The following is a 23,072-nucleotide window of genomic DNA, read 5'->3' as shown; positions in this document are numbered from 1 at the left end:
TTTTCCTCTGTATAGATGCTACAATGAATATTCATTCATTCATTCATTCATTCATTTATTGAGATGGGGTCTCATTCTGTCACCCAGGCTGGAGTGCAGTGATGTGATTACAGCTCACTTCAGCCTCAGTCTCCTCAGGCTCAGGCAATCCTCTCACTTCAGTCCCCCAAATAGCTGGAACTACAGGTATATGCCACCACACCCAGCTGATTTTTGTATTTTTTGTAGAGACCAGGTTAGCCATTTTGCCCAGACTGGTCTGGAACTCCTGGGCTCAAGCGATTTGCCCACCTCGGCCTCCCAAACTGCTAGGATTACAGTTGTGAACCACCAAGCCCAGGCCGATGAACTTTTAATACCTGTGAGTTCGCATGAGAGGGGCTCTCCAGGGTGACTACACTGGGGTAGACATTCTGGATATTAGGGCTTGTGCCATTGACACTAGCAGGGTCTTGGGTGTTTTACTGGCACATGTTTAGAGGCTGATTGTCAATTTCTTTTGGTTGTTAAAGGGGGTGAACTGTTCAAGTCCCTCTTTTGCAAATAAGAGAGAATTCAGTCAATACTTTGTCAAAGGGTAGCTCAGAATGGAACCATAATGTCAAATCTTTGCATGTTCCTTCTTCTGTTCTGTTATGCCCTATTCCTTTACTTGGCCCTTGTAACATTTCACCTGTCATGATTAGCATTCCTGGTCACCACAAACTCCTAAGAGATAAATTGTTAGAGCCTATTCTGAAGCAGTAATTTTATCCTAAAAGCCACCAACCTCTTTAACATTTCTTCTGACTCCATGGAATGCTTTCTAAATTTATATTCCTGGCAGTATGGATGCATAGGTTTTTAAATGCAGGATTTGCCTGCATTTAAAATGTTCTTTGAATATTTCATTGGCTGCGAATCCATTAGACTCTACCATGGAGCCCTGTGTGTTTCTATATATAAGGGCTCTTTCAGGCTGTTAATGCCAAGGGGGAGGTTTTTCTCACAGAGAAGAACTAGGGCAGCAAGGACAAAGGGGCAACAGGTCATGTACTGTCTCAACAAACAGCAGCAGCATTGTGCAGTCACAACCTTCCCTTGTCACTAAGCAACAAAAAATTGACCTCCAGAGATTCTCTTTCCTGAAGATATCCTCCAAAAGACAAGAGGAAAGTTTGCCTTTTCTGCTCCCTTCTTGGAAAGATGCAAAGTGCTTTAGTAGGCTCCTGGGTAAGAGTGCACTTTATGTTAATCCTGGCCCCTGGCCCTCTGGTTGTACCCGAAATCTGACTGAGTCATGCCAGTGAAGTGAAAAGGTTTTCATCTGGCATCCAACCTGGAATAGGACCCTGAGCCGCCCACTTCCTCTCCACCATCTTGAGGTCACCCCCGGAGGCTGCCTAGTCTTCCTAACACTTTGCCCCCTTCCATGCATCATGGTCTCCTGCAAGCCAGTGGAAACTCCTAGTCCTCTAGCCACCCCATTTATTCCTAGTTAATTGTTTGAGCCTCCCAAGCTTTTGGAGTTTGGCTGCTCTCTAGTCTGGGAACATTTTGAGGGCAAAGATTGTGTTTTTGTCCATCTGTATTTCCCATGCTCAGCCCCATGCCTGGAAGACAATAAAGGTCTGATAAATACTGTTGAGCTAACCTGAATAGAGAGTGAGGGGTTCCTGACAGAGAAGGATAGACAGACAAAGTGATCCACGTCTTCAGTGGGATGGAAAGATATGAAGCTTTCTAGTCCTGTTAAATAGCCCATTGCGATGGCCAGAGGGCAGGCTTAGGATGGGTTCTTCTGCTCAGTGTTATAATTGGGGAGGGCCAGACACACCCATCGTCTCCAGGGAGAACTCAGGACAAAGAGGTTGGGCCATAGGAGTTCCCAGACATGATCATCCACAGAGTGTCCACGTAATGACATCAGCACAGTACAGCCCCTTTCTTGGACCTCTGATAGTTGCTTATTTCTGTCTCCTGACAGTTCCTCTCTGAAATTCTCTCCAGGCCGGGCGCAGTGGCTCACGCCTGTAATCCCAGCACTTTGGGAGGCCAAGGTGGGCAGATCACGAGGTCAGGAGTTCGAGACCAGCCTGGCCAACATGGTGAAACCCTGTCTCTACTAAAAATACAAAAATTAGCCGGGTGTGGTGGCGGGCACCTGTAATCCCAGATACTCGGGAGGCTGAAGCAGGAGAATTGATTGAACCCGGGAGGCAGAGGTTGCAGTGAACCAAGATCGCGCCACTGCACTCCAGCCTGCTGACAGAGCAAGACTCCGTCTCAAAAAAAAAAAAAAAAAAATTCAGCCTGGCATGATAGTGGGCGCCTGTAGTCTCAGGTACTTGGGAGGCTGAGGCAGGAAAATGACTTGAACCCGGGAGGCAGAGGTTGCAGTGAGCTGAGGTTGTGCCACTGTACTCCAGCCTGGGTGACAGAGCAAGACTCTGTCTCAAAAAAAAAAAAAATTGTGGAGAGAACAACAAAGGGGATTTCTTCTCAGGCTCTTTAGGGAAGGACCACACCCCTGATCAGTGGTCCTGCCCACAAATCTCTGCTCTAAATGAATGGCACTCCTTCCCTACACATGCATAGCCCAAGTGGGTCATTACAGCTGAGGTCAACTGTCCCAATGATGGATGAAGACACTTCTATACTGGCCCATCTCCAGGAGTGTCCTAACTCCTTAGATTCTTTCTATTCTGTCAGGAACTTCCATGAGGGGCTTCTGGTCTGGCTTTCCTGGAACCCTCAGTTGGGGCCCTGAGGTCTAGGATCCATGGTGGAGATTTGAGTGAGTTTTATCCTCATTCCTGTCTTGTTATAGCACAACAATGGCTTCTATGGGCACTACAGAAGCCAATTCAAGAGTGAAAGTGCTAGAGAATACCGCCTTGCAGCCAAGCCCCAGCCTCCAGCAGTGTTCCTGCAGCGATGTCAGGTACAAGGCAGACCTGAAGGCAGCGGGGGTGACTAGACCAGTTCTTGCCTCTCCCAGAACCCAAAAGCATCATCCCAGCCCTTCCATGGCTGTACTGACACCTATCCCTGGGACAGGCTTTACCTTTCTTCTCTGAGATGTCAGATCTTTCCCCTACAGACAGGGTGGAAAAGAGTGAGTGCCAAACTGAACCATATTGCTCACTGCCCCTTCTAGATGGACAAAGGGTAAGGGCCTAGCCGGGGTGGGTAGCTACAGGCAAAGAGCCTCTAGAACCCAGGAAGTAAGCCTTGAGTTTTGCTGACAACTACCTTCACATTCAGATTCCTTAATGCTAAGAAAGCCCATGGTCCATTCCACAGCCAGCTTCACAGTCCAGCTCCTTAGAAATTAGTAGGAGGCCTCCTCTGGTCAGGGAAGTAGTACAGGAGGCAGCTGGTTACTGGCCTACACATTTGTCCAGGGAATACTGGAAAGGAGTGATGGCTGAGGTAGCCTGGAGTGGCTGTAACAGGCTTCTGGAGAATGGGAAAGGGATACAGGGCCATAGGCGCTTTACTATTTACAGGCCTGGAGACAAGGAAGGGGCACTGTGTATCATAAATCAGGGTCACAGCTGGGCGAGGTGGCTTACACCTGTAATCCTAGCACTTTGGGAGGCCAGGGCAGGTGGATCACTTGAGGTCAGGAGCTCGAAACCCGTCTGGCCAACATGGTGAAACCCCATCTCTACTGAAAATACAAAAAAAAAAAAAAAAAATAGGCAAGGTGCGGTGGCTCGTGCCTGTAATCCCAGAACTTTGGGAGGCCGAGGTGGGAGGATCACCTGAGGTCAGTAGTTCAAGACCAGCCTGACCAACATGGAGAAACCCCATCTCTACTAAAAATACAAAATTAGCTGGGCTTGGTGGCGCATGCCTCTAATCCCAGCTATTCGGGAGGCTAAGGCAGGAGAATGGCTTGAACCCAGGAGGTGGAGGTTGCAGTGAGCCAAGATCAGATAGCGCCATTGCATTCCAGCCTGGGCAACAAGAGCAAAACTCCGTCTCAAAAAAAAAAAAATTAACAGGGCATGGTGATGCACACCTGTAATCCCAGCTACTCAGGAAGCCGAGGTAGGCAGAATTGCTTGAACCCGGGAGGCAGAAGTTGCAGTGAGCCAAGATGGCACCACCACACTCCAGCCTGGGTGACAGAGTGAGACTTGGTCTCAAAAAATGAAATAACATAAAAAATAAATAAATAAATCGGAGTCACAACAGTAACAAGCATACTCAAAACAGCAGAACTCAGAAGGGTATGTTTACAAAAGATTGCTTGTGACAGCCTCAGATAAAGGCATTCCCACAGGCTGGTAACGACCAAGTGGTTAGTACTACTGAGCCCAAAGGGGGACAAGGGGGAGGCATGGCTTCTGGAATCGAGATGGAGATAAAGGTATGAAAAGGGTCACCCTGACAGGATCAGTGATCCTAGGTACAGAGACATAGCCAGGTGGGATGTGGCCTAGGAGGGAGCCAAGAGAAGAAACACCTCCTCTCTCTTTTCCTCCATGTCCTCCCAGGGTTCCCTGGTGGCCAGAACAAAGGGAGCCTAGTGTGGGGTGCAGTCAGGTCAGCCTCCGGAGCAACAACTGGGTAGAAGAAAGGCCCAGAGGGACCTGAAGGGGTGCCTGAAACAGGTACCACCCACTGCACCTTCTTGCTTCCCAGCCTTTTGCCAGGTCCTACTTGATCTGCCATCTGGATTTTCTATGAATTGCTTTCCCAGGCTGAGACCAGGGTCCTGGAGGCTGCTATTTTACGGAAACTGAACTTCCTTAGCATATACACTTGCAAGGGCTGCCTGCTACAGCCTACCAAGCCAGGCCCAGATGCAGCGCCAGACTGCCCATCCAGGGCCACCTCCCTTTTGAGAGTGAAGGGATCTGGGAAGTACAGAAAGAGAAGCAACACAGAGACTTCCTGCTGTATGTTTGTCATTGCCCTCAGTGGCAGCTCTCCTCCCAGAGACTGGAACATCCTATCAATCTGTTAAACTCATTCCTCAGAAACAGACATGTAAGGGGCATGTTTTGGCTGCTGATCAATGTAAGGACTTGCTACATAAAAAATTTACTAGCATTATCAGCAGCCCCAAGTAGCATAATCTGTGTCTTGGATTCAGGTTATGTAAATGTCAAATCTCACGGTTCTTTCTAGGTCTAAAGCTGTTTTAATTAATAGGACTGCTCAGAGAAGTTGCACATTTTCTTTTTGCACTGGCTGAGAGGTACCAGGTTTCAGCTGGCAGATTCTAGCTATTGTTTAAAGCCTTTCCAAGATGTAGCATCCACTCTCCTTTGGTTTGTAAAATTTTTGTTCATGACATACAGATGCAAGAAAATTATGTTTTCTTTTTTTTTTCATTTTTTTTCTAAAGCAGATTAATCTATTTCCAGCCGTCAACTGCCTGATTCTTGGGAAATATAATTCTGGTTCTCTTAGTTCCTCAGGTTGGACAGGAGTCCTGTCTGGTTGGGTGCGTGTTCTTCACCTGTGGTGCCATGATTGCTGGGCCCTTGCTGCCATCCCATCCCTCAGTTTGCCAAGGATCTTCCTCTCTTAGTGCAGACTGCCCAGCCTCCACAGGGGCCCTTAGCCCTCCCACATGCAAATACTGCCCCTTCCAAAGAAGCCCACCTCTCTTCCAAGTCCTCTTAAGATGGAATCCCAGTCCTAGCTCTACCTGCTCAGAAACCATGGATTTTACCACCTCGATGGAAAAGGAGCCTTGAATGATTAAGAAACAAAGATGCTAGTGATCATTCTTTGCAGGGCAAGAATACCCAGAATTGCCTGGGTAGAGAGGAAATGACTGTGCTTCTCACCAAGCTCCCACAGTTTTGAGAGAGCAACACTCATTGGGCGTCAATAAATTATCCTGCCACTATAGGAATAGTGAATTTCCAGTCAGAGGTGCCTCCGACAGGAAAGACATATACATTCTAGGGCTAAGTGTAATTCGGTAGCTGAGGATAGACAACGGGAGAAATTTGGGGGTCAATTGAAACTTGCCCCAGACTCCTAGATTTTATTTTAATTGAAACTTTCATTGAAATAATTATCAATTCATAAGCAGTTGTAAAAAATAATAGAGATTTCTTTTACACTTTGCCTGGTTACCTTCAATGGTAACATCTTGCAAAGCTATAGTATAATATCACAACAAGGACATTGACATTGATTTAATCACTAAAGTTCATTCAAATTTCCCTAGTCTTACTTGTGCGTGCGTGCGTGCGCGTGTGTGTGTGTATTAAGAGCTATGGGCGGGGCGTGGTGGCTATAGGCTGGGTGCGGTGGCTCACGCCTGTTATCCCAGCACTTTGGGAGGCCAAGGCAGGCGGATCACGAGGTCAGGAGATCGAGACCATCCTGGCTAACACGGTGAAACCCCATCTCTACGAAAAATACAAAAAATTAGACAAGCATGGTGGCGGGCGCCTGTAGTCCCAGCTATTTGGGAGGCTGAGGCAGGAGAATGGTGTGAACCCGGGAGGCAGAGGTTGCAGTGAGCTGAGATCGCCACACTGCACTCCAGGCTGGGCGACAGAGTGAGACTCCATCTCAAAAAAAAAAAAATTGGCCAGGTGTGGTGGCAGGCGCCTGTAGTCCCAGCTACTCAGGAGGCTGAGGCAGGAGAATGGCGTGAACCCGGGAGGTGGAGCTTGCAGTGAGCTGAGATCGCGACACTGCACTCCAGGCTGGCTGGGTGACAGAGCAAGACTCCATCTAAAAAAAAAAAAAAAAAAGAGCTATAAAATTTGCCGGGTGCGGTGGCTCACACCTGTAATCCCAGCACTTTGGGAGGCCAAGGCGGGTGTATCACCTGAGGTCGGGAGTTCAACACCAGCCTGACCAACATAGAGAAACCCTGTCTCTACTAAAAATACAAAATTAGCTGGGGTGGTGGTGCATGCCTGTAATCCCAGCTACTCGGGAGGCTGAGGCAGGAGAATTGCTCGAACCCGGGAGGCGGAAGTTGTGGTGAGCCGAGATTGCGCCATTGCACTTCAGCCTGGGCAACAACAGCAAAACTCTGTGTCAAAAAAAAAAAAAAAAAAGAGCTATAAAATTATAGCCGGGCGCGGTGACTCACGCCTGTAATCCCAGCACTTGGGAGGCCGAGGTGGGTGGATCGCTTAAGGCCAGGAATTCAAGACCAGCCTGGCCAACATAGTGAAACCCCATCTCTACTAAAAATACAAAAAATTTGCTGAGGTTGGTGGCTCACGCCTGTAATCACAGCTACTCGGGAGGCTGAGGCAGCAGAATTGCTTGAATCTGGGAGGCGGAGGTTGTGGTGTGCTGAGATCACGCCACTGCACTCCGGCCTAAGTAAGAGAGCAAGACTCCATCTCAAAAAAAAAAAAATTACATAGGCCAGGTGCGGTGGGTCATGCCTGTAATCCCAACACTTTGGGAAGCCAAGGCAGTGGACTGCTCGAGGTCAGAAGTTCAAGACCAACCAGGGCAATATGGTGAAACCCTATCTCTGGTAAAAATACAAAAATTAGCCAGTGTGGTGGCACATGCCTGTAATCCCAGCTACTTGGGAGGCGGAGGCATAAGAACCTCTTGAACCTGGGAGGTGGAGGTTGCAGCAAGCCAAAATCACTGCACTCTAGCCTGTGCTACACAGTGAGACTCTGTCTCAAAAAAATAAATTAAATTAAATTAAATTGAAATGTTATATAAAGCTGGGCACAGTGGCTCATGCCTCTAATCCCAGCACTTTGGGAGGCTGAGGCAAGAGGATTGCTTGAGCCCAAGAGTTCAAGATCAGCCTGTGCAACATAATGAGACCTCATCTCTTAAAAAAAGTTAAACAATTAGCCAGGCATGGTGGCATGCATCTGTGGTACCAGCTACTCCAGAGGCTGAGGTAGGAGGATTTCTTGAGCCCAGGAGGTCAAGGCTGAAGTGAGCCATGATTGTGTCACCGCACTCCAGCCTGGCAACAGATTGAGACCTTGTCTCAAAAACAGTTATATAAATAGAATAATACAATATGCACCCTTTGGAGACTGGCTATTTTTGCAGCATAATTTCCTAGAGATTCATCCAAATTATTGTGTGTATCAATAGTTCATTTATTTTCATTTACTGAGTAGTATTTCCTTGGTACCAATGTAGCAGTTTGTTTAATCATTCATCTGTTAAAGGATATCTGACCTGATTCCAGTTTTTGGCTCATACAAATAAAGCTGTTAAGAATATTTGTATATAAATTTTTGGTTGAACATATGTTTTTGTCTCTCTGGGATAAATGCCCAGGAATACAATTGCTGGGTCATGTGGTAGTTGCATGTTTAGTGTTTTTGTTGTTTTGTTTTGTTTTCGAGACAGAGTCTCACTCTGTTGGCCAGGCTGGAGTGCAGTGGCATGATCTCAGCTCACTGCAACCTCTGCCTCCCGGGCTCAAGCAATCTCATTACAGGTGCGTGCCACCATGCCCAGCTAATTTTTGTATTTTTAGTAGAGACAGGGTTTCACCATGTTGGCCAGGCTGGTCTTGAACTCCTGACCTCAGGTTATCCACCCACCTCAGCCTACCAAAGTGCTGGGATTACAGGATGAGCCACCGCGCCCGGCTGCATGTTTAGTTTTTGAAAGAAACTGCCAAACTGTTTTTGAGAGTGGCTTTACCACTTTATATTCCCACCAGCAATGCATGAATGATCTGGTTTCTCTGCATTCTCACCAATACCTGATGTTGTCTCTATTTTCAATTGGAGCCATTCTGATAGATGTGTAGTGATATCTTATTGTGGTTTTAATTTGCATTTCCCTGATGTTTAATGATGAATATCTTTTTGAGAGGTGACAGCGTGCTGGCAGCCCTCACAGCCCTTGCTTGCTCTGGGCACCTCCTCTGCCTGGACTCCCACTTTGGCGGCACTTGAGGAGCCCTTCAGCCCGCCGCTGCACTGTGGGAGCCCCTTCCTGGGCTTGCCGAGGCCCGAGACGGCTCCCTCAGCTGCGGGGAGGTATGGAGGGAGAGGCCGGGGGGGAACTGGGGCTGCGCGCTGTGCTTGACGGCCAGCGTGAGTTCCGGGTGGGCATGGTCTCAGCGGGCTGCACTCGGAGTGGCTGGCCCCCCCGCCCCAGGCAGTGAGGGGCTTAGCACCTGGGCCAGCAGCTGCTGTGCTGAATTTCTCACCAGGCCTTAGCTGCCTTCCTGCGGGGCAGAGCTCGGGACCTGCAGCCCACCATGCCTGAACCTCCCCCTTCACTCCGTGGGCTCCTGTGCAGCCCGAGCCTCCCCAACAAGCGCCGCCCCCTGCTCCACGGCATCCAGTCCCATTGACCACCCAAGGGCTGAGAAGTGTGGGCACACGGCGCAGGACTGGCAGGCAGCTCCACCTGCAGCCCCGGCGCGGGATCCACTGGGTGAAGCCAGCTGGGCTCCTGAGTCTGGTGGGGACTTGGAGAACCTTTATGTCTAGCTAAGGGATTGTAAATACACCAATGGGCACTCTGTATCTAGCTCAAGGTTTGTAAACACACCAATCAGCACCCTGTGTCTAGCTCAGGGTTTGTGAATGCACCAATCGACATTCTGTATCTAGCTACTCTGGTGGGGGACTTGGAGAACCTTTGTGTCCACACTCTGTATCTAGCTAATCTGGTGGGGAAGTGGAGAACCTTTGTGTCTAGCTCAGGGACTGTAAAACGCACCAATCAGCGCCCTGTCAAAACAGACTACTGGGCTCTACCAATCAGCAGGATGTGGGTGGGGCCAGATAAGAGCATAAACGCAGGCTGCACCAGCCAGCAGTGGCAACCCGCTTTGGTCCCCTTCCACGCTGTGGAGGCTTTGTTCTTTCACTCCTTGCACTAAATCTTGCTGCTGCTCACTCTTTGGGTCCACGCTGCCTTTATGAGCTGTAACACTCACCACGAAGGTCTGCAGCTTCACTCCTGAAGCAAGTGAGACCACGAACCCACCCGGAGGAATGAACAACTCTAGACGCGCCGCCTGAAGAGCTGTAACACTCACCGCGGAGGTCTGCAGCTTCACTCCTGAGCCAGCGAGACCACGAACCCACCAGAAGGAAGAAACTCGGAACACATCCAAACGTCGGAAGGAACAAATTCCGGACATGCCACCTTTAAGAACTGTAACACTCACCGCGAGGGTCCGCGGCTTCATTCTTGATGTCAGTGAGACGAAGAACCCACCAATTCCGGACACATTTTCATGTGTTATTTGTCATCTGTAGATCTTGTTTGGCTAGATGTCTTCATGTTTGCCCATTTTCTAATTAGGCTGTGATTTTACTGTTGAGTTGAGAGACTTCCTTATATATTCTAGTCCTCTGTTGGATATATGGTTTATAAATATTTTCTCCCAGTCTGTAGCTTGGTTTGCAGTGGCACGATCATGGCTCATTGCACCCTTGACCTCTTAAGCGCATGTGATCCTTCCACTTCAGCCTTCCTAGTTGCTGGGACCACAGGTATGCACCACCACGCCTGGCTAATTTGTTATTTTTTGTAGAGACAGTGTCTGGGAGCCTTTCCACACTGCCCAGGCTGGTCTTGAACTCCTGGGCTCAAGCAATCTTTCCTCCTTGGCCTCTCAAAGTCCTGGGATTACGGGTGTAAGCCACTGCACGGCCTCAGCTTGCTTTTTTTTTTTTTTTTTTTTTCTTGAAGATAGAGTCTCTGTTGCCAAGGCTGGAGTGCAGTGGTGAGATCTCAGCTCACTGCAACCTCCGCCACCCAAGTTCAAGCAATTCTCCTGCCTCAGCCTTCCGAGTAGCTGGGATTACAGGCGCCCACCACCACACCTAGCTAATTTTTGTATTTTCAGTAGAGACAAGGTTTCACCATGTTGGCCAGGCTGGTCTCGAATTCCTGGCTTCAAGTGATCTACCCGCCTCTGCCTCCCAAACTGCTGGGATTATAGGCGTGAGCCACTGTGCCCAGCCTCAGCTTGCATTTTGAGGAATGAAAGCTTCCCACCTTCTTGGAGTTTTCATTCTGCTTGAAGACTACCATCAGACTGTCTAAGGCAGGCAGTTCTAAAAAGGGAACTCTTTTTTTTTTTTTTTTTTTTTTTTGAGACGGAGTCTCACTCTGTCGCCCAGGCTGGAGTGCAGTGGTGTGATCTCGGCTAACTACAAGCTCCACCTCCCGGGTTCACGCCATTCTCCTGCCTCAACCTCCCGAGTAGCTGGGACTACAGGCGCCCACCACCACACCCAGCTAATTTTTTGTATTTTTAGTAGAGAAGGGGTTTCACCATGTTAGCCAGGATGGTCTCGATCTCCTGACCTCGTGATCCGCCCGCCTCAGCCTCCCAAAGTGCTGGGATTACAGGCGTGAGCCACCGCACCTGGCCTAAAAAGGGAACTCTTAAACACACATACAATAAGCTCTACTCTGAAGATTCTGGTTCAGGGATGGAGCCAGCCCCTGTATTTTATCTGGGGACCTGCTGTCAGCCATTACCTATACTCCCAAGCCAGCCAATCCTGACTTCACCAGATCTGGCCACTTCAGGTCTACAGCAGGAGAAACCGAGTGACTGGAGAGGGAATGGCTCTGAGGGAAGAAGCCAAGCACAAAGGCAAGAAGGTGGTCTTGGGACAGATTCCTGCTGAAGTCTGGAGGCCTAAGAGATGGGCTTTCTCTGCATGGGAGGGGAGCAAGGCTCTCTAGCTCCAACTGAGCCAAAGTAAATGCCCTGGGGCCAGGACCTTCTGTCCCTGTTCATTAATTTTTTTTTTTCTGTCGCCCAGGCTGGAGTGCAGTGGCTCGATCTTAGCTCACTGCAACCTCTGCCTCCCAGGTTTAAGCAATTCTCCTGCTTCAGCCTCCTGAGTAGCTGGGATTACAGCCAAACACCATCACACCCAGCTAATTTTTTTGTGTGTTTTAGTAGAGACAGGGTTTCACCATGTTGGCCAGGTTGGTCTCGAACTCCTGACCTCAAGTGATCTGTCCGCCTCGGCCTCCCAAAGTGCTGGGATTACAGGCATGAGCCACCAAGCCCGGCTAATTTTTGTATTTTTAGTAAAAACGGGGATTCACTATGTTGGCCAGGCTGGTCTCAAACTCCTGACCTCAGGTGATCCACCCGCCTCGGCCTCCCAAAGTGCTTGGATTACAGGTGTGAGCCACCGTGCCCAGCCTGTTTATTGATTTAACAGCAACATTTATTGAGCTGTGTCAGGCATTATTCTCAGTGCTGAAGTTATAGATGTGAGCAAGACAGACCGCCTTTGCCCACAAGCAGCTTATGTTTAATGGTGGGGCATGAGATGTTCTAATCAGTGGGGGTAACATCACATAGAACAATATAGTATGTTAGCAGGTGAAAAATGCAGGATTAGGGTGATGGAACTATTGGCCTAGTGCTCAAGGAAGGAAAAGAGGGAGGTGTGAGGGAATTATATGGCCAGGAGAAGGAACAGGTGGTGCAAAGCCCTAAGTGGGAGCACGTGGTGTGTCTGAGGAGCAGTGGGGAAATCAGTGTGGCTGGAGGTAACAGAAGGACCAATATCATGTGGGTCTCACAGACCACTATGATGACTTTGGCTATCACAAATAGGAGGAACTGTTGTGAATTTTCAGCAAATGAGATGTGATCTCATTTATGTACTAACAGAATTATGCTGGCTGCTAAGCAGAAAACAGACTGGAGGGGCAAGTTTGAAAGCAGGGACACCAGGCAGGAAGCTCTTGCAATAATTCAGGCAAGAGAGTAATGTGGCTTGGATCGGGGAAAACAGTGGGCATGCTGAGATGTGGTCTGGTCCTGGGCACATTTTGACCACAGTATCAACAGGATACTTGCATATTCAATGTGGGGTATGAGAGAAGAGAATCAAGGGGACTCAAGGTGTTTGACAGGATCTGGCCGCCGTGGTCTGAGCTGGGGGAGGCTATAGGTGGAGTGTGTCTGGGGATGACCCAAAGCTCAGTCATATGTTTGGAGATGCTCAATTGGGCATTTACATGGAGATGTGGAGTAGGCAGTTGTCTACTGAACCCAAAGTTCAGGAGAAAGTTTGAGCTGGAGATAGAAATTCCAGTTTTCAGATGGCATTTAGAGCCAAGAGGCTGGGTATGTTGATGGGGGAGTAAGTATGGATGCAGGGGAGGAAAGGACTAAAGTCCTGGGCAATCAAGAGTTAAGGCCCAACTTGAAACTTGGCCACTGCTCCCCTGATGGGAGGATGTTCTAGCAGATGCCTCCTTATTGAGGACCCTCCTCAATAAGGGTTCCACGGGCTTCTGCTTCAGGGCGAGTCCCAGGTTGAGATATCCCAGGACTGAAGTGTTGCTTTAATTAGTCTCTGCCCTCTGTCTGTTGGCAGTTTAGCAGCTTAGGGGCAGTGGCTCCTGGTGACTTCCCTCCATTGGGGACCCTGAGGCAGTGATCCAGGTAAGGGTGGGTAAATAAGCATCATTTTCCCCATTCACCTTCTTTCTCACTGTCTTTCAAGGAGCCAGCGCAGCAACACTTCTTCTCCAAGCACGACAACCGTACTTCCTTTGACAAAGTGAGTGCCGAAGACAGGAAGAATGGCAGGCAGTCCCCCAGCCTAAGCTGAAGTCTGGACAGAGCAGGTGGTAGGGTGGAGGGGATGACACTGAGGGAGGGCTCCTTATGAAGGCAGAGGAGTGGCTGTCTTCCCCCACAAACTTTCTCCTCTGGGAAACAGCCTATTCCCCCAGACAGAGACATCTCTATGTTGGTTTCCTCTGCCAACTTGCCAGACAATGTGCAAGTATCCTGTGGGCCACTAACTTTCTGGGTGCTTCACCTTAGAATGAAAGACATCACTGGGGAGGCAGGCCAAGGAGGCCAGGGTACAGGCCAAGACAGCCAGGCATAGGACAGGTATCACCAAGCAGACTTGGGGTTAGGAGGGGCCCAAGAAGGTGCTTGGTGCCAGGAATGTGGGCCAAGGGCCCATACCGTTGAGGAGGGTCCCTATTGTCTGCTGCAGGGAATCAGAAGGCGGAAGGACCTGGAGCGCCTGTGGCAGCAGCACACCTTCCTGCGCTGGGCACCCTGTGAGATAGAGTTGCGCCAGCAGGGGCCCCTGGAATCTTCTTACCAGGCCGATTTCAGACCAGGCCCAGGACTCAGTGGCCTCCCCCAGCGCCTCGTCCACTTTGTGCAGGTCCAGCCTTCCCATACCGGGACCACCTACCAGCAGAACTTCTGCTGCCCATCCCAGGGTGGCCACTATGGCAGCGACAAGGTAGGGCCCCAGGCGCCGGTCACTGACGTACTGCCTGACCTCCCAGGGATCCCAAGACCCAAGCTGCTGCAGCACTACCTTCATGCTGGGGTCTCTGAGTGTCTGAACTGGTCCAGAGCATTAAACAAGGACAGCTGGCACAGCAGCCTGTCTGTGCTTGCAGCCCACAGTGGGATGCAGCCCAAGAGGCTGAAAGGTAGTAGTGGGCTGCCAGGTCCTGTGCCTGTCTCCCATGGCACTTGTGCCCATGGTGTGTTTCTGTGCTGGGCATGGGAGGTGCTGCTCTGGGATCCCTGCCACTAAGTGAGAAAGGGTAAGGCCTGCAGGAGGCTAAGAGTCCAGGAGGATTGCTATAGCCACATCAGGTGGGTTCCAGGGCCCCAAGTACTACTCTGTTCTTGCAGTAAACCCAGCTGTAGAGAGGAAGATTAGAGGGCAGTCCCCAGCCTAAGTTGAAGTCAGGACAGAGCAGGTGGCAGGGTGAAGGGGGTGACACTGAGGGAGGGCTCCTTACGAAGGCAGCGGAGTGACTAACTTCCCCACAACCTTTCTCCTCTGGGAAACAGCCCATTCCCCCAAACAGAGACATCTCTGTGTTGGCTTCCTCTGCCAGCGTGCCAGACAACGTGCAAATATCCTGTGGGCCACTGACTTTCTAGGTGCTTCACCCTAGAATGAAAGGCGTCACTGGGGAAGCAGGCCAAGTACTCAGTGTAGCTATGGGGAAAGCAGACCCCAGAGACCAGTACTAGTGGGCGACAAAGGCTGGAAGAAGGAAGAGTTGGCAGCTTTCTCAGGAGGCAGCTGCCTTTGAGGGGTTTGTTGGATGGCCACACAGTCCTGTCCAAGAGACGGCTGCCCCACAGCTGAGACAGAAAGAGACTGCCCTGGGCCACAGAACCCACTGAACCACCCCTCCCTGTGGGGGTGAGCAGAGACCCTAAGGAGACACTCTGTAACTTGGATCTGGAAGTCTTCCTAACCCTGTGGTATTCTGTTGTTGTTTTCTGAGCACTTCTCTGGTCATCTTATCCTGCCATCCTTTGGTGACATGTGACAGCCCTTCCTTACTGTCCTAGTGCTCTCTAATCCCCAGGACAGTAAGGAGGCGCTGTCATCACATGTTGCCAAAGAATAAGCTGAGGCTTAGATGGAACAGAAACACCAAATCACTTTGGGAACACCGACCAGATCCAAGAGGCTCCTTCTGGACCCTCATCCCTAGGGGCATTGAGATCCCCAAAGGAAGGCAGGGGCAGTGGAAACAAGGGAGTTCACACCAGGGTCCACACACTAGGTTTTAGCAGCACTTTTACTTCCACATCCAAACTCCCTGGGTCCTCACAACAGCCCTGTGAGGTAGGTAGGGTAGGAAGGTTTCAGAGATCCCCACTTATAGATGAGGATGCTGAGGCACAGAGAGGTGAAGTGACTTGTCCAAGGTCATACAACCAGCAGTGTAAAGGGCTCAAAGCCAGCATTCCTCCGCTTGAACTCCTGCGCTCCGGCCCTCTGGCAGTTCCCACATCCTCTCTATTCTCTCTGTGTCCCCCACCCTCTCAACTCTCCTGGGTCTACAGGGACCCTAAAGGCAGCCTGGCAGCTGAGATTTTTCAGGAATGGCAACTGGGGTAGGCCTGGGCAACTCCAGATAGGAACTGACCCTGAAGAGCATGAGGCCAGCTTTGCTTCTCCCCATTTCCCAGTTGGATGGAAGGCCTAGTAGGTCCCAGAGCAAGGATGGAGCTAGGCATGATTCATGAACGAATGGTGATAAAGGTAGGTGTAAGCATATGTGTGTCCTGCACTAAAGACAAAGGCTCCCCTAACCCAAGGCCCCAAGGCAGTGTTTCAAGTGCTCACTCCCATGCCTCTCTCATCCCACAGAGCCACAGTGAGTGTCCTCAGCAGCAAAAGGAGCCATAGAAATAGCTGCCTCTGGCAATGAGCTGCTCCAGTGGACAGCTCCCACCAGGCCTTCAGACCCCATCACGCAGACACAGTGCCTCCACGGCTTGACTGGGGCCCTGGGCCACACCCCCAATAACAAACAGCCGGGGCCCAGCCTGCAGACTAGAGCATGAGCAGCGGGCAGTGGGCATGGCAGGCAATGCCTCCCAGCGCCGCCGTGCAAGACTAAAGCTCTCCACAGAGCCCAAAGGACATGGCTGGTTTCCTGCAAGAAGGAGAGAGAAGGCTGTGAGAGGCACAGGCCGTAGGGACTCCAGGCCCTTCTGCTCCCTAAGCCCAGAGAATAGCCCAGTAGTTATCACCCCAGGATGAGCTATCAGGGCCTTGCTCCTCATTGCCTATGTTCATCATTTGTTCATTCATTTATGTTTCTATATGTTCTCTTGACTGTGCATACAGTGGTCATTTGTCCTGCTGCTGTCTCGTAGACCCTTGCTGGTGCTTGACAGAGCCCCCAGTCACTGAGGAACACCCTGAGTGCTGGGCCAGGCAGACCACATCCTGCCTGCTTCATAGATAGGGAAAAGAGCTCACAAAGCCCTGACCCCTGGAGTGCCTGGAGATGGGCAGAAGGTGACACACATGCTGGGGGCTAGTCTTTCCTGTCTTGGGACTCCCTCCTCTCCCCAGCCCCATAGAGACTTACCAAGGCCCCCAATGGCCACAATGTGGCCCCCAAGGGACCCAACCACAAAGTCTGCCCTCTTATCTCTCATGCGCAGGCTGCGGGGCAGTTTGGTCCAGGACCCTGCAGGAGAGGGGAGGTCAGATCTAGTCATGTATGCACTATGCCCCTCCATCCCACAGAGAGCGGGAGGACAGCCCAGAACAGCCACTGCTCACCATGCTCCAGGTCAAACATCTCCACAGTGTTGACAAAGTGTGGGCGAGAGTAGAAGTTGTGGGGCCCAGGCTGCTGCAGGCCACCCAGGCTAAAGACGCTGCCTTCAGCCATGGCGCAGCCAGCAAAGGCCCGACGGCTGGGTAGGCTTGGATGCCGGGTCCATGTACAGGCCTCCAGATCAAAGGCTTCAAAAGCAGTCACCGGGAGCTTGCCCTGGCGGCCCCCTGTCAATGGAATTGGGGTACCTGGGAAGGAGCCCAGGAGGCTTGGTGGGCTCCTTGCTCACTAGGTTGCTAATCTGCCTGCCTCAGCCTCCCACATCCTGCTGTGTGCACACTTGCACATGAATCATCCACCCTACAGTCCCTCAGGTACTGGGGCTTGGTTTTCCAACCACAGCAAGACCACCAGGGGTCAGAGCCTCAGAGCAGGCATGGATCACCCCAACAAAGCTTCTCTTGTTTTGCCATCCTGGACTGAGCCTGATCCCTATCCCAGCCAACCTATGAGGATGAGGATTTCTAGACTCTGAGCCCCCTTCCCACATCCCCCAGGCCCTTACCCAGGACATAGATCTTGTTCCCGTGCAGGAAGGTGGAGGCCCCATAGCAGGGTGTGGGCATGGAGGGTAGCGAAAGCCAGCAGTCCCGACGGGGCTCATACACACGTACCTGGGCCTGGGGGGCCGTGTCAGGGCCCATTCCCCCCAGAGCATACACCATACCATCTGCATAGAAAAGAGTAGTTCAGATTGTACCTCAGCCTGCCAGGGTACCCCACCCTGACAGCTGCCCTGGTAAGTCCTGGGGGTGGCTGGAGACCCATGTGTTTATAGCATCCCTCCCCAGCAACAGACACTCTACTACCTGCCTGCAGTCGGGGCTGGGAGAGCTGGGATTCCTACTCTGGCCAGGGCCCCTCCGAGTAAAGAGCAGGAGGCAGCCGATCTAATTATAATCCGACTGTCTCCCTGGAGACGCTATGGCAACAGAGTCTGGCATCCAAGCAGGGCTGGCCTGGGCTGGTGGTCAGACCTGGAGGCCACAAGGTGGGGACTCCCCTCGGGGAGGAAGATCGGGGGATGGCTTAAGCCAGGGGTAAGAAACATGGGGATCTGCTTAGCACAGAGCTCAGTCTGGGGAGGGGGATTGGGGACCAGCTGGAGCTGGAGATGGGGCTGGGAGAGGAATGGCTTGGGTCTGCTGGGTAAAGATACTGTCCACAAGCCTTCTGCCCCAGGATCCCTGCCAGCACCTCTGTGTGACACTCTTTCATTATAGTAGGTTTTTGCCCTCTGTTAAACCCTCAGAGTCAGCTACGACATGTCTGGGGGCCTGGGGTAATGGGCCAGTCAGCTGGGGGCTTCCATGGCAACCATCCCAGGTCAGCTTGGCCTTTGTCCATATCAGGCTCCCTGGCGTGTGGGAAGGGTTGGGGGTGGGGCAGGAAGTCTAAGCACAGGCTCTGAGCCAAGGCCCTACTCCTCTCCCCCACCCCAGACTATTTATAACCCTGGGAGTCATTAGGCCATCCCACCCCCATCTCTTAGAAATGAGGAGTGGGGCAGGAACATGGCTGGGGTCTCCCATCATCCTGGGATTGGCTTGGGCTCTGCCTCCCACCTTAGCCAGAAAAGGCAGTTAATAGAAGGCTGCTGAAAGCCTAGCTCAAAGCTAGGTTGGAAAGGATACAGGGGACAAGGCCACATCCTGGGCACCCATGTAAAAATTACAGCTCTTGTTCAGTCTCTGAGGGTAAGGGACTAAGTCAGGAAATAATAAAAGGTGTTAGGGTACCTGAAGTGCCTTCCTTGGGAGGCCACTCACCTCTCTCCACAGTTGCAACCCCCATGGCTGCTTGAGGGAGGGTGGCCCGACGCTCCCAGCGGCCCTCATCCATCAGGAAGGCCTCTACAGCAGCTACCGGGCTCTGGACCTCATCCACACCACCCACCACTAGCACCTGCTTGCCCAGAACTACCGCAGCTGCACCAGCCCGGGCAGTGGGCAGGGGTGCCAGTGCCAGCCATGTGTGCGAGGCCATGTCCAGTGTCTCAGCAGTGTCCAGGGGCAGTCCAGCCCGGCCACAACCCCCCAACACCAGCAGGTGCCCATCTTGGTGTGCCACTGTGCCATAGACCCGGCAAGTGGGCATGGGGGGGAACACTTGCCAAGCAAAGGCCCGACCACCTCCTGCAGACATGGTGTTCACTGCCAATGGCAGGCCATGCTGTCTGCTCAGACTGTAGGCCTCACTGGGAAGGCATGACAGGGCCTCATCTTGATTCTGCCAGGGCCACAAGAGGTATATGACCAGTCCAGGGACCTTGCCTTCACCTGGAGGAAAGAGGGAAAACAGGGGTCAGGGCACTGACCGGCCCCTCAGGAAACAGATAAGCAGCCTGTAGCTAAGGGCAGGGCTGGCCCAAAATCACTGGTGGGAAAGGCAGGGGGAGAACCCAACCCCTCTGGCTAGCACACCACTGTGGAGGCCCTCCTGGAGTGGGAAGGAGGGCAGGCCCCAGGTACCCAGGAGCCTTTCCCCTTTCCCATGGAGACATGAAGGATTCTCCTTCTCACCCACTACCCAAACCACTCAGCAACTGGGTCAAATCTGGGTCTAGGAGAGCAGTAGTAAGGTGACTAGAAGAGGACTCTCCATCCAGGACCCTTCCTTTCCCCTCAACAAGCCTCACGCTAGTCCTGCATGAGGGGAGTCCTTACTGGCTTCCAGGGTGCCCTGGGCAGCCTGGGGGTCCCCACGCCTGCTGTCAGGGGTCAGACTCCAGAGTATCCTTACAACATCCTGGGGGCCATTCCACAGGGTTAATTTAAACCATTCCCACTAGTAAAAGACCAGAGTCAGGGTGTGTTTCAGACTAGCAGGAGGACTAAACACCAGGGTTCCACACTCTCCTCTCGAGGTCCCCCCTCAGGAGTTTGCCCATTCCAAACCCCCCCAGAAGCCAGATTCCCTGGTGTCCAGAAGTGGGGTTGGGGCGGGGAGCCGTTGGAGAAATCTCATGACCACAGGACTCCAGGGTCTGAGTCCAGGGCGTTTCCAACAGGAATGGGCAGCTGGACTTCTGGGTTCCCTCGCAGCAGATCCCCAAGTTCTCCAGCCACCCCTTTCTCTTGGTGGCTACACTCCTGGACCCCTGGCAGGAGGGCCTCTTGGCCCCAAACTTCCAGCTCAAGGATGTGGGGGGCGGGTCTGGGCTAACGCGCTTGGGGTTCTACACCCCGCGCCCCAAACTTCCCCTGAGCGCGGTTCCCGCGGGACTCACCCGCCGGCGCTCCGATGCTGCCAGGGTACGGGGTCCACCGTTCCGCCTCCGTTGACGCCGGATCTGGCTGGGGCTGAAGTCGGGCTCTGGCGGGGCTCCGGCACTGCTCCGGCGCGGGGCGGGGCTGGGCCAGGTCCGCCCCTCGCCCCCCTCCCCCTCCGACTCAGGGAAACCTCCTCTCGCCTTAACCCTGCACATGCCGCAGCTGGAGCAGGACGTGCCGATCTACGGTCATATGCAAACGGAAAGACAAACGGACACGTGGACACTGGGCCTGACAGAATTTAGCGTCCGACCTCGGGCAAGAGTAGAAATGAGGCAGCGGCGAGCGACACAACACGTGTATGGCAAGGGGCGGTTCTGAGCCCGACCCAGCCTGGGTGCGCAGGCTGTGTCGAGCAGGCCAGCCGAACCCGAGGGCTTGAGGGGCCGGCGCCTGCCCACCTCCGCGGAGCTCCCAGGAGCCCAACGACAGGCTTCCCGGCGGCGCCCCCTGGAGGCCACTGGGGACATGGCCTGGGCCTCTGTCGTGTGGGGGCAGCCTGGGGCGCCCTTACCTGGGCATAAAGCAGGAATAGGTCTTACAGTGTACACTGAGGCTAGCGGGGGTGGAGGAACCGAAGGCACCGGCCCTTCTACAAACCTGGGTGGGGAGAATTCCTGGAAGGAGTGATACTGAGCAGAGGATGTGCTGGAAGAGTCAGAGGCCAGGGGACCTCCCAGTGGGTCACTCTGGCCTCATCCTGTAGGGCCTGAGAGACCTGGGCTACTCTGGGACCCAAGGCACATTATAACTATCCATTTTTAGTATCCTGAGCTTGCCTCTAACCAACTCTGGGGTCAAGCAAGAGCAAACTAGTGTGACAGGGGCCCACCTACCTCAGGCCCAGACCTTGGCCCTGCCTATCTTCTGAGCATTCAGAGTATTAGCTAAGTCTTCAAGCTGAGGGCCCATTTGTACAGGTCAGTGGTACCTGTGGGAAGAGGTCCTTGCAGTTGTCTGTGTCTGCTCACTGCCTTGTACCCCTTTCATGGACAGTGCTTATGTTAGTTTCCCCCAAAGCAGACCTGGACAAAGATATACATGCATATAGTTAGTATGGGAGGTGAGGCCAAGAAACACCAGCAGTGGCAAGGAGACAAGGAAAGCAGCCAATAAAGGAAGTGTCATCAAGCAAGCTACCACTGTGGGCCATTGGGACCAAATCCTGCTGGGGATTCTGGGAGCCAGCGTAGAACATAGGCCTTACATCATTGCTGCCCCCAAGAGCAAGGGGAGCTGAGATACTCATTCTCAAATCTCCATTAGTCATGGGTTGAGAGCTGTTTGGGGGCATTACCTATTAACTCCCTGGCCTCCCTCACATCTGGCCTTCCCAGAAGTCTATGGGTAGACCCTTCCGCATGACTGGAGAAGAGAGCCTTTGCTCTTTTCAGGGACTGTCAGTTGGATTCAGTCGGCCTGCACAGAAATGGTGGTGCCAAGGCTGGTTACAGACTGCACAGACCCTGACTTGAAGGCCTCAATCCTCCTTGTCCCACTTCACCTTGGACTTGCTCTTCAGTGCCCTCACTTGGGGCACTGTTTCCACCCTCTTGTGATTGCCAATAGGCTTCCAAGAGGCTCACACTGCTCTGCAGCCTCCTTCACATTTGCTACTGTTCCTTTTCCAAGCTCCCTCCTCCTCCTTTCCAGCAATTAAGCACTTACAAGCCACTTGCCTTTAGATACCTCCCAACACCCCAAGTCTCTCTAGTCTCCCCTTCTTCCCCTCCAGTCAAACTCTTGAAGCCATCTGTCCTCACAGGCTCCACCTCCTTGTTACTTGTCACCTCAGTGTGCTGCCACTCCTCCCCAAAAATTGTTCTTGGAAAAGTCATCGTGAAATACCATATAGCTAAAACTATATGTGCCTGTAGTCCTTAACTAAATCTTGCTAGCATCTTCAAAGTTTTGCCCCTTGTGACCTCAACTCCCTCCTGCTGTTTGTCCTGCCTCTGAGAATCTTTATTTTTTATTTTTATTTTTTATTTTGAGATGGAGTCTCGCTCTGTCACTCAGGCTGGAGTGCAGTGGTGCCATCTCCGCTCACTGCAAGCTCCGCCTCCCAGGCTCATGCCATTCTCCTGTCTAAGCCTCCCGAGTAGCTGGGACTACAGAGGCCCGCCACCATGCCCGGCTAATTTTTTTTTTTTTTTGTATTTCTAGTAGAGATGGAGTTTCACCGTGTTAGCCAGGATGGTCTCGATCTCCTGACCTCGTGATCCGCCCACCTCAGCCTCCCAAAGTGCTGGGATTACAGGCATGAGCCACCGCGCCCAGCCCACCTCTCAAAATCTTTTTTTTGAAACGGAGTTTCGCTCTTGTTGCCCAGGCTAGAGTGCAGTGGCGTGATCTCGGCTTACTGCCACCTCCACCTTCCAGTGGTTTCAAATGATTCTCCTGCCTCAGCCTCCCGAGTAGCTGGGACTACAGGCACGTGCCACCATGCCCAGCTAATTTTTTGTATTTTTAGTAGACATGGCGTTTCACCATTTTGGCCAGGATGGTCTCCATCTCTTGACCGCGGGATCCGCCCGCCTTGGCCTCCCAAAGTGCTGGAATTACAGGCATGAGTCATCGCACCTGGCCTAGAATCTTTTGCGGGCTCTGCTTCTTCTCCATCACCAGGAATTGGCTCCTCAAGATTCAACCCTGGCTTTTCTCCCTGGCGCACATATTTCCTCTTGGGGCAGTCCCTCCCAGGCTACTGCCTTCATTCACATCTAAAGCTCCATCAGA

At 52.1% G+C, this 23,072-nt stretch overlaps 2 protein-coding genes across 2 annotated transcripts; one reads left to right on the top strand and one right to left on the bottom strand.

Moving 5' to 3' along the window:
• The first annotated feature begins 1,109 nt into the window (after positions 1-1,109).
• Positions 1,110-14,320, top strand: CIMIP7 (ciliary microtubule inner protein 7). The gene is given in 6 exon segments (XM_063703801.1): positions 1,110-1,212; positions 2,810-2,923; positions 13,425-13,481; positions 13,911-14,160; positions 14,163-14,189; positions 14,192-14,320. Coding segments are annotated over 6 exon segments (579 nt in total). The 5' UTR covers positions 1,110-1,185; the 3' UTR covers positions 14,296-14,320.
• Positions 14,321-15,483: 1,163 nt separating this feature from the next.
• Positions 15,484-22,454, bottom strand: KLHDC8B (kelch domain containing 8B). Its single transcript, XM_004034130.5, has 6 exons — positions 20,291-22,454; positions 18,831-19,340; positions 17,567-17,731; positions 17,004-17,228; positions 16,807-16,908; positions 15,484-16,365 (listed from the first exon to the last, which is right to left on the bottom strand). Exons 2-6 carry the CDS (start codon positions 19,204-19,206, stop codon positions 16,169-16,171), a joined length of 1,065 nt encoding a protein of 354 aa, XP_004034178.1. The 5' UTR covers positions 19,207-19,340; positions 20,291-22,454; the 3' UTR covers positions 15,484-16,168.
• Between the last annotated feature and the right edge of the window lie 618 nt (positions 22,455-23,072).

The sequence above is a fragment of the Gorilla gorilla genome, chromosome 2, assembly GCF_029281585.2.
Source record: "Gorilla gorilla gorilla isolate KB3781 chromosome 2, NHGRI_mGorGor1-v2.1_pri, whole genome shotgun sequence".
Classification (NCBI taxonomy): domain Eukaryota; kingdom Metazoa; phylum Chordata; class Mammalia; order Primates; family Hominidae; genus Gorilla; species Gorilla gorilla.
This window is presented reverse-complemented; position numbering and strand designations above follow the sequence as displayed.